This window comes from Protobothrops mucrosquamatus, unplaced genomic scaffold, assembly GCF_001527695.2.
Source record: "Protobothrops mucrosquamatus isolate PMUCROS unplaced genomic scaffold, P.Mucros_1.0 scaffold3418, whole genome shotgun sequence".
Classification (NCBI taxonomy): domain Eukaryota; kingdom Metazoa; phylum Chordata; class Lepidosauria; order Squamata; family Viperidae; genus Protobothrops; species Protobothrops mucrosquamatus.
The window spans coordinates 70267-79865 of NW_015389399.1; the positions used below are offsets into that span (position 1 = coordinate 70267).

The 9599-nt window shown below is 52.9% G+C and overlaps 2 protein-coding genes across 2 annotated transcripts in view; both read left to right on the plus strand.

Annotated features, from left to right (window-relative positions):
- Positions 1-4111, plus strand: part of ANGPTL4 (angiopoietin like 4) — a 24686-nt gene extending 20575 nt beyond the window's left edge. The window contains exons 4-5 of the mRNA XM_015826981.1: positions 2267-2542; positions 3930-4111. Of these exons, the coding sequence (XP_015682467.1) occupies positions 2267-2542; positions 3930-4111 (458 nt within the window). The remainder of the gene's footprint in view (positions 1-2266; positions 2543-3929) is intronic.
- A 5264-nt stretch (positions 4112-9375) lies between these two features.
- RAB11B (RAB11B, member RAS oncogene family) overlaps positions 9376-9599 on the plus strand; it is a 13475-nt gene continuing 13251 nt past the window's right edge. Inside the window, exon 1 of the mRNA XM_015826985.1 lies at positions 9376-9415. Coding sequence (XP_015682471.1) covers positions 9376-9415 — 40 coding nt within the window. The remainder of the gene's footprint in view (positions 9416-9599) is intronic.

Here is a 9599-nt window from a genome sequence, read left to right on the forward strand (position 1 = left end):
GGAGCAGGTCTTGAGACTATTATATGGGAGGAGTTTGACTCTGTGGCTCCCGAGGACGTGGACAGGATCCTGGGGAGGCTGAATGCAACCACATGTTTACTGGATCCGTGCCCCTCCTGGCTGGTACTGGCGGCCCGGGAGGGTACACGAGCCTGGCTCCAGGGAATTATAAACGCTTCTCTACGGGAGGGTGCCTTCCCCGTGGCCTTAAAGGAGGCGGTGGTGAGGCCTCTCCTTAAGAAGCCTTCCCTGGACCCAGATGTATTGGCTAACTATCGCCCGGTCTCCAACCTTCGCTTTGTGGCGAAGGTTGTTGAGAGTGTGGTTGCGCAGCAATTCCCTCGGCACCTGGAGGAAACAGTCTATCTGGACCCGCTCCAGTCGGGCTTCAGGCCGGGGTACAGCACGGAAACGGCATTGGTCACGCTGGTAAATGATCTCTGGAGGGCCTGGGACAGTGGTCATTCCTCTGTCCTTGTTCTTTTGGACCTCTCAGCGGCTTTTGATACCGTGGACCACGGTATCATGCTGCGGCGTTTGGGTGAGTTGGGAGTGGGAGGCACTGTTATGCGGTGGTTCTCCTCCTTCCTCACCGACCGTACGCAGTCTGTATTGGCAGGGGGACAGAGGTCGACCCCAAGGCCCCTAACTTGTGGGGTCCCACAAGGGTCGGTCCTCTCTCCCCTTTTGTTCAATATTTATGTGAAGCTGCTGGGGGAGATCATTCGTGGCTTCGGAGTGGATTTCCATCAGTACGCTGATGATACTCAGCTGTACATCTCCACCCCAGGCCACCCCAATGACGCCCTTGACGTGATGGCCCGTTGCCTGGAGGCCGTAAGGGTCTGGATGGGGAGGAACAGACTCAGGCTCAACCCTTCCAAGACCGAGGGGCTGTGGCTTCCGGCGCCTCGGCATAGTCAGCTGACTCCATTGCTGACTATAGGGGGCGAAATCTTGGCTCCCTCGGAGAGGGTACGCAATCTGGGGGTCCTCCTGGATCCACGGCTGACACTGGAAGACCAGCTGTCGGCCGTGACCAGGGGGGCGTTTTATCAGGTACGCCTGATTTACCAGTTGCGGCCTTTTCTGGACCGGGACGCCTTGCGCACAGTCACCCATGCCCTCGTCACCTCCCGCCTGGACTACTGTAATGCTCTCTACATGGGGCTCCCCTTGAGGAGCACTCGGAGGCTCCAGCTAGTCCAGAATGCGGCCGCGCGGGCGTTGTTGGGAGGGACTCGTCGCTCCCATGTAACACCGTTGCTGCGCGAGCTGCACTGGCTGCCGGTGGCTTTCCGGGTGCGCTTCAAGGTGTTGATTATCACCTTCAAAGCGCTCCATGGCATCGGACCTGGATATCTCCGAGACCGCCTTCTGCCGCAGGTTGCCTCCCACCGGCCGGTACGCTCCCACAGAGTGGGTCTCCTCAGGGTGCCGTCGGCCAGACAGTGCCGGCTGGCGACCCCCAGGGGGAGGGCCTTCTCGGTGGGAGCTCCCACCCTCTGGAACGAACTACCCCCAGAGATCCGGGTGATCCCGGATCTCCCTTCCTTCCGCCGCGCCCTTAAGACATGGCTATTTCAACAAGCAGGACTGGCCTAGGGGGAGATTTTTAGTGGGGTTTTAAAAATAATTTTAAATTGACACAGGCCAAATCCAATATTTCATTTTAATCATGTTTTTAAATCGGGGTATTTTTGTATTTGTTTTTTATCAGGCTGTCAGCCGCCCTGAGTCCGTAAGGAGAAGGGCGGGGTAAAACATTCAATTAAATAAATAAAATAAATAAATAAACTGCTAATAAGCAATGGAAATTCTTGCCCGGTTGTGGTCGTTAAGCCAGGGACTAACTACGCAGGTAGTCCTCAGCTTATATCCGTTCGTTTAGTGACCATTCCAAGTTACGGCGACAGCACTGCAAAAAGTGACTTAGGACCGTCGCGGCATCCCCAGGATCATGTGATTTGCATCCGGACACTTGGCGGCTGTCTCGTATTTATGACGGCCGCAGTGTCCCGGGGTCACGTGGTTCTCCCCCTCCCCCCCCTTTTGCGACTTTCCGACAAGGAAAGTCAACAGGGGAAGCCGGATTCACTTAACGACCGGGTGACTTGAGTTATTGACTCGCGTTGATAGCGCTTAACCAGGGTGGCAGGAAAGGTGGTAAAAGGGGGAGCTACAACTGAACCGAGCAAATGTCTCACTTAACAGCGGTCGTAAGCCGAGGACTGCGGCTTTTTTCACGGCTGTCTTTGCTTTTCAGGAGATTTCTGGCTGGGCTTGGAGAAGACGCACCGGGTGGTGAAGGCGGAGGCCTTCCAGCTGCTGATTGAGCTGCAGGACTGGGAAGGCAACGCGCAAAAAGCCCACTTCCTCTTCCGGCTGGGCGGGGAGGAGACGGCGTACACCCTCAGCCTCCTGGGACCCATCCGGGGGGAGCTGGAGAGCGCCATGGGGGACTTCCCCCAGCTGCCCTTCTCCACCCGGGACCGCGACCACGACCTGAAGGGCGACACCAACTGCGCCAAGCACCTCTCAGGTCAGGGGACGCGGCTCCCGGCAAGCCCCCAGGAGGGCGATTCTCAGCCCCCGCCCCTTTCAGAGGAGCGGACTTCAACTCCCAGAAGGCCACCTGGTTTAAATTTGGTTCACTTCCACATCCTGGCTGAGGAATTCTGGGAGGTGAAATCCACCCGTTTTAAATTTAGTTCACTTCCCCATGCTGGCCGAGGAATTCTGGGAGTTTGGAGTCCACCCGTTTTAAATTTGGTTCAATTCTCCATGCTGGCCGAGGAATTCTGGGAGTTGGAGTCCACCCGTTTTAAATCTGGTTCAATTTTCCATGCTGGCCAGGGAATTCTGGGAGTTGAAATCCACCCGTTTTAAATTCGGTCCACTTCCCCATGCTGGCTGAGGAATTCTGGGAGTTGGAGTCCACCCGTTTTAAATTTGGTTCAATTTTCCATGCTGGCTAGGGAATTCTGGGAGTTGAAGTCCACCTGTTTTAAATCTGGTTCACTTCCCCATGCTGGCCGAGGAATTCTGGGAGCTTTGAATGTAGCACTACGGCCGCCATCTTGACTTTTCTGACCACTCTCTCCTGGCAAAGAAAGGTTGAGCACCTAGCAGAGATCCCGGCGGGCGGGGGGGGAGGTGAAAGCTTCAAGGGGGACCCCGCTTTGAAACCCAGAACAACTTTGGGCCACCCTCTCTCTCTCTCTGTGTCCAGTCTCCCTCACAGGGCTGTTGTGTGGACCCAGTGAAAGTAGATTGCCGATAGGGTGGTGTATTTTAATATTTGTCCAATATCCGTGATATTGACACGCCTACGGAAATTGTAACCCGAGAATTAGCCATCAGGCATGCGAAGAACCCTTGCGAAAATCTTCCCAAAGCTGCTCTCCCAGTTTGGAATATACAATCGGTCCTCGACTTACGACAGTTCGTTTAGTGACCGTTCAAAGTCGCAACGGCACTGAAAAAAGGGGACTTACGAACATTTTTCAGAGTTAACGGCCATTGCTGCAGCATTCTTTCCCCCCCCTTTCCCGAATGTTCACGTGATCAGAATTCAGAACCTTGGCAACTGGTCCCTATTTGTGATGGCCGCAGCGTCCCCGGGATCAGGTGGATCCCCTCTTTTTTGACCTTATGATAGGCAAAATCAATGGGAAAAGTTTCACAACTATGTAACTGATTTAACCACCGCGGCGATTCAGTTAACAACGTTGGCAAAACTCACTTAGCAAATGCCTCGCTTAAGAACGGAAATTTGGGGGATCAGCTGTGATCTACCCGTAACCTTTCCCTCTCGCCTTGTTGGCGGAGGTGCTCCCTTGCTGGGGCCCTGGGAAGGGCATCCTCCCCCCCCCAGTCGGCTTACGTGCCCGGCTGACCCCCGTCTTCTGCCCCTTCTCTCCTTGCAGGGGGCTGGTGGTTCAGCTACTGCGGCCACGTCAACCTCAACGGCAGATACTTCCGCTCCATCCCACGCCAGCGGCACGAAAGAAAACAAGGCATCTTCTGGAAGACCTGGCGGGGGCGCTACTACCCCCTGCGATACGCTGCCATGAAGATCCGCCCTGCAGAGCCGGACCGGGGGTCCTAAGCCCCCCCCTCCACACACACACACACACACACACACACACAAAAGACTGGGCACGGGCCCTTCCTGCCGGTTCCCGCGAGACGCAGCTGGCCTCCGTCTCTCCGGAGCCTGGGCTGGCATTCGGTCGGAGGGTCCGGTGGTGGTGGGGGGGCTTCCTTTGTAAGGGAGGGGGTGAGCCTGGCCAGTGGGGGAGAGCCACCTGGGCACATGGGGGGGAGAGGGCTGCTGTGTTGTGATGTCATCTGGGGGGGTGCAGTGGAATCTGGAGACCCCCACTTCTCGGACTCCTGGGAACGCGGGAAAGTTTTGGGGTGCGGCGAGGCTGATTCCGCTGACTTTGTGCCACATCCATGTGCAAAACACATGTGGCTTCCTCTCCTCCCCCCCCCAAATTATCTGTGTAAAGGCATTGAGACAGCTATGGGGCTGGCGGGGAGGGTGGTCCGGTGGGGGGGCAGAAGGCCACTCCCCCATGCAAATGCTGGGGGCCTCTTTTACGGAGCCTCCAAACTGGCTTCTTTGAATTTAAGGCACCCCCCCACCTCTTCGGATCCTCTTTGGGTCATATTGACTTAAAAATGCTCCTGGGTTGGTCTTGTGCAGGACAGTTGTTGGGGGGGGGTGCAGCGGGGAGGGCGGTGGTTACGTGTTAGGTGTATTTTTCGTCCCCCCATTTCCAATCCTCCAGCGTTTTTTTTTTATATATATATTTTAAAACTGGACCATCGCCAAATGAATATTGTCGTGTAAACTTTACAAAAACTGTGCTTCGGATGCTCGCCGTAAGAAACGGGAGATTCGTTTTGTTTTCCTCTTTGCTTTTTGTTTTTTTTTAAAAAAATCTTTTTTTATACTTAGGTGTGAGACTTTGTGGTCAGTGACATGTCTTTGATGAATCATGATTAAAAACGACGGGATATTTTTTTTTCTCCCCCCTCCCCATTTGGATTCTTTTGGCGGGACGATTTAAAAAAAGAGGTTGAAGCTTTTTGGACGGTCCTCGTTCACACGATCCACCTGGCCAGGAGGTTGCGGATGCTACGCACCCTGGCTAAGATAACGTTGAAGCCTCTGAAATTCAGGATTTGGTCACTTGGGGGTGGGAGGGGGGAAGCCAGGAGGACATCTAGTCCGCTCGAACAAAAGGACATGATCCTGAGAAATAAATTGTCTAGAGAGACAAACTGAGAGGGATCTTGGAGTCCTAGTGGACAATTACGGTACTTAAATATGAGCTATCTAACAAAATGAAATTCAGTGGTGAAAAAAGTATTTTAGGCAAGAAAAACCAAATGCACAGGTATAGTATAGGGGGTACCTTGCTCAATAGTAGCAACTGTGAGAGGGACCTCGGAGTCCTAGTGGACAATAACTTAGATATGAGCCAGCCGTGTGCTGCAGCTGCCAAAAAAGCCAACACAGTGCTGGGCTGCATTAACAGAGGGATAGAATCAAGATCACGTGAAGCGTTAATACCACTTTACAATGCCTTGGTAAGGCCACACTTGGAATCCTGCATCCAGTTTTGGTCACCAGGCCTTGGTAAGGCCACACTTGGAATACTGCATCCAGTTTTGGTCACCACGATGTACAAAAGATGCAGAAACTCTAGAAAGAGTGCAGAGAAGAGCAAGAAAGATGATTAGGGGACTGGAGGATAAAACATATAAGGAAGAGTTGATGGAATTGGGTATGTCTAGTTTAATGAAGAGAAGGACGAGGGGGGACATGATAGCAGCCTTCCAGTATCTCAGGGGCTGCCCCAAAGAAGAGGGAGTCAAGCTATTCTCCAAAGCGCCTGAAGGCAGGACAAGAAGCAACAGGTGGAAACTAATCAAGGAGAGAAGCAACCTAGAACTAAGAGGAAACTTCCTGACAGAACAATTAACCAGTGGAACCACCTGCCTCCAGAAGCTGTGAATGCTCCAACACTGGAAGTTTTTAAGAAGAGACTGGACAGCCATTTGTCCGAAATGGTATAGGGTTTCCTGCCTGAGCAGGGGGGTTGGACTAGATGACCTCCAAGGTCCTGTCCAACAACATCATTACTATTATTGTAACTGTGGACCTCTGGGAAGCAGAGGTGAATGGGCTGCAGGTAGTCCTTACAACAGTTCATTTAGTGACTGTTCAAAATTACAATGGCATTGAAAAAAATGGCTTTTTCACGCTTAAGAACATGGCACCGTCCTCATGGTCATGTGATCAAAAATTTGGACGCTTGGCAACTGGCGTGTCTCCATCACGGTTGCAGTGTCCCCGAGTCACGTGATTCCGTTTGGTGACCTTCTTACCAGCAAAGTTGATGGGGGAAGCTGGATTCACTTTAACGACCGTGTTGCTAACAGCTGCAGTGATTCACTTAACAAGCAACAAGGCCGTAAAATGGGGCAAAATTCGCTTAACAAATATCTCGCTTGGCAACTGAAACATTGGGCTCATTTGCTGTCATAACTCAGAATAACAATAACAGAGTTGGAAGGGACCTTGGGGATCATCTAGTCCAACCCCCTGCTTGAGCAGGAGACCCTAGACCAATTCACACAAACTGCTGTACAATCTCCTCTTAAAAGCCTCCAGTGATAGAGCAGTCGAGAATCACCTTACTTCAATCGATCAGAATAGAGTTGGAAGGGACCTTGGGGTCATCTAGTCCAACCCCCATTCCGGACAGGTGGCTGTTCAGTCTCTACTTAAAAGCCTCCAGTGATGGAGCAGTGGAAGTCTACCTGTACTTCCTTTGAATCCAGCAGCCCCAGGACCGACGGTATATTGTTGGGGTTGAGGGATAAGGCAGCCTCAGATGTAATTATGCCAAAATAATTTGCTTAATCAGCTGAACCCTCCTGGCTGACTCATCACTGGAATAAAAGGAAATGGGTGAATCTATTTAAGCGGAGCTCTTAATTGGATAGGATTACAGGCTGCAAGAGCTCCATTAGAGGATTAACCTGGAGTCGGGGACAACCCCATTGAAATCAACCTGCCAATTACATTACTAAGCTGTTTACAAACCATGGTCTTAATGGCTAGGTTTGCAGAACACGTGAAGCCAAAATGGGCTTTGTTTGTTAGTGTCTTAATAAATGTGCACACATCCCCGTCATCTTGGCTTCTCTTAAAAAGTGGACTTCCATTCTCACAAAATACAGGCACTGCACCAGTGCGGTCTTCCAACATCCCATCCCATTTATCACTTAAAGCATAAAAGCTGGCAGCCTAAAAACATCTTACCAGCCTCCGGTGAAATATATATCTTTTCAGGCCTTCTTCAATTTTAACACGCGAAACCTGGGATTGTCATGGAAAATGCAGTTAATTATTATTAAACCTCTGATGATGGGACTTTAGACTTGAGGTGGACATAATCTTGCAAATTATTTGGGGCTAAGCCATGCAAACACTGGCCAGTTTATAATGCCTTGGTAAGGCCACCTCTGGAATACTGTGTCCAGTTTTAGTCGCCACGATGTAAAAAAAATGTTGAGACTCTAGAAAGATTGCAGAGAAAAGCAAAAAGAATGATTAGGGGACTAGAGATTAAAATATATGAAGAACGGTTGCTGGAATTGGGGATGTCTAGTTTAATGAAGAAAAGGCCGAGGGGGGACATGATAGCAGGATTCCAACATTTGAGGGGCTGCCACAAAGAAGAAGGGGGTCAAATTATTCTCCAAGGCGCCTGAAGGCACGACGAGAAGCAACGGATGGAAACTAATCAAGGAGAGAAGCAACCTGGAACTGAGGAGAAACTTCCTGGAAGTGAGAACAATTAACCAGTGGAACAACTTGCCACCAGAAGAACGAGAAACAATGGTTGGAAACTGATCAAAAGAGAGAAGCAACCTGGAATTAAGGAGAAACTTCCTGACAGGGAGGACTATAAACCAGTGGAACGGCTTGCCACCAGAAGTCATGGGCACTCCATCACTGGAGGTTTTCAAGAAGAGACTGGAGAGCCATCTATCCATCCATCCATCTATCTATCCATCTGCCTATCATCTATCAATTACCTATTTGTTATCTGTCATGTTTCTATCCAACTATCGATCCATCTATCATCTATTAATCAATTCATTATCTATCTATCCATCCATCATCTATCTATTTAATCCAGGGGGAGGCAACCTTGGCTCTTTTATGACTGGTGGACTTCAACTCCCAGAATTCCTGAGCCAGCCATGCTGAGGGGAAAGGGAGAGTTTCCAAGCTGAGCCAGGCTGGCTCAGGAATTCTGGGAGTTGAAGTCCACGAGTCATGAAGGGGCCAAAGTTTCCCTCATGCTGGCTCAGGAATTCTGGGAGTCGAAGTCCACGAGTCATGAAGGGGCCAAAGTTTTCCCCATGCTGGCTCAGGAATTCTGGGAGTTGAAGTCCACGAGTCATAAAGCGGCCTAGGCCTAGGGCAGGGGTAGGCAACCTTGGCTCTTTTATGACTGGTGGACTTCAACTCCCAGAATTCCTGACCCAGCCATGCTGAGGGGAAAGGGAGAGGTTTCCAAGCTGAGCCATGCTGGCTCAGGAATTTTGGGAGTTGAAGTCCACCAGTCATGAAGGGGCCATAGTTTCCCTCATGCTGACTGAGGACTTCTGGGAGTTGAAGTCCATGAGTCATGAGGGGGGCATAGTTCCCCCATGTTGGCTGAGGAATTCTGGGAGTTGAAGTCCACGAGTCATGAGGGGGGCATAGTTCCCCCATGCTGGCTGAGGAATTCTGGGAGTTGAAGTCCACCAGTCATAAAAGAGCCAAGGTTGACTACTGTATCCATTGATCCATGTCTCTCTCTCTCTCTCTCTCTCTCTAATCTCTGGGGAGAAGAGGGCCGGGGGGGGGCGCAGGGGCGGGGCGGGCAGGTCGACGCCCCTCCCCCGCAGCCTTTGAAACCCTAAGCAGGAGGGGGCGGGGTCGCCACCTTTTGGAACCTCCAGAGACGGCCATAGGCCACGCCCCCGAACTCCACCGTCTCTCTCTCTCTCTCTCTCTCTCCCCCCGCTCGCCCGCCGATTGGTCCCCGCCGCCGCTCGCGCTCGCGCAGCACTGGCAGCCGCCCGGCCGAAGTCCCGCCTCCCGGGGCGCGAGCTCCGCCGCTGATAGGCGGGCCGGGCTGCCCTTCCCGGCCTTCCTCGTCAGCTGCGCGCCGGCCCCGCCCTTCGCCTGCCTGAGGGGAGCCTGTCAGGGCCGGCGCGGATCGACTCCGGCTCGGCCTGCTCGGCTCCGGCCGCCTTGCCTGCCTTCCGCTCGAGCGGGACGGGGCCAGCGCCGCCATGGGCACCCGCGACGACGAGTACGACTATCTCTTCAAAGGTGCGCCGGGCAGGCCGCGGGGCTCGGCGGGAAGCGCGAAGCGGGCCTGGGCCTGCTGGGAGGGGGGGCGGGGAGGGGGCTGAGGGGGAGGGTCTTTCTTCCCCCGGCCCCCTCCCCCCCGGCGCCTCTGCGGGGCCCGGAGCGGCTCAGGCCTCCCTCTCGGGGGCCCCGGGCAGACCCCCCC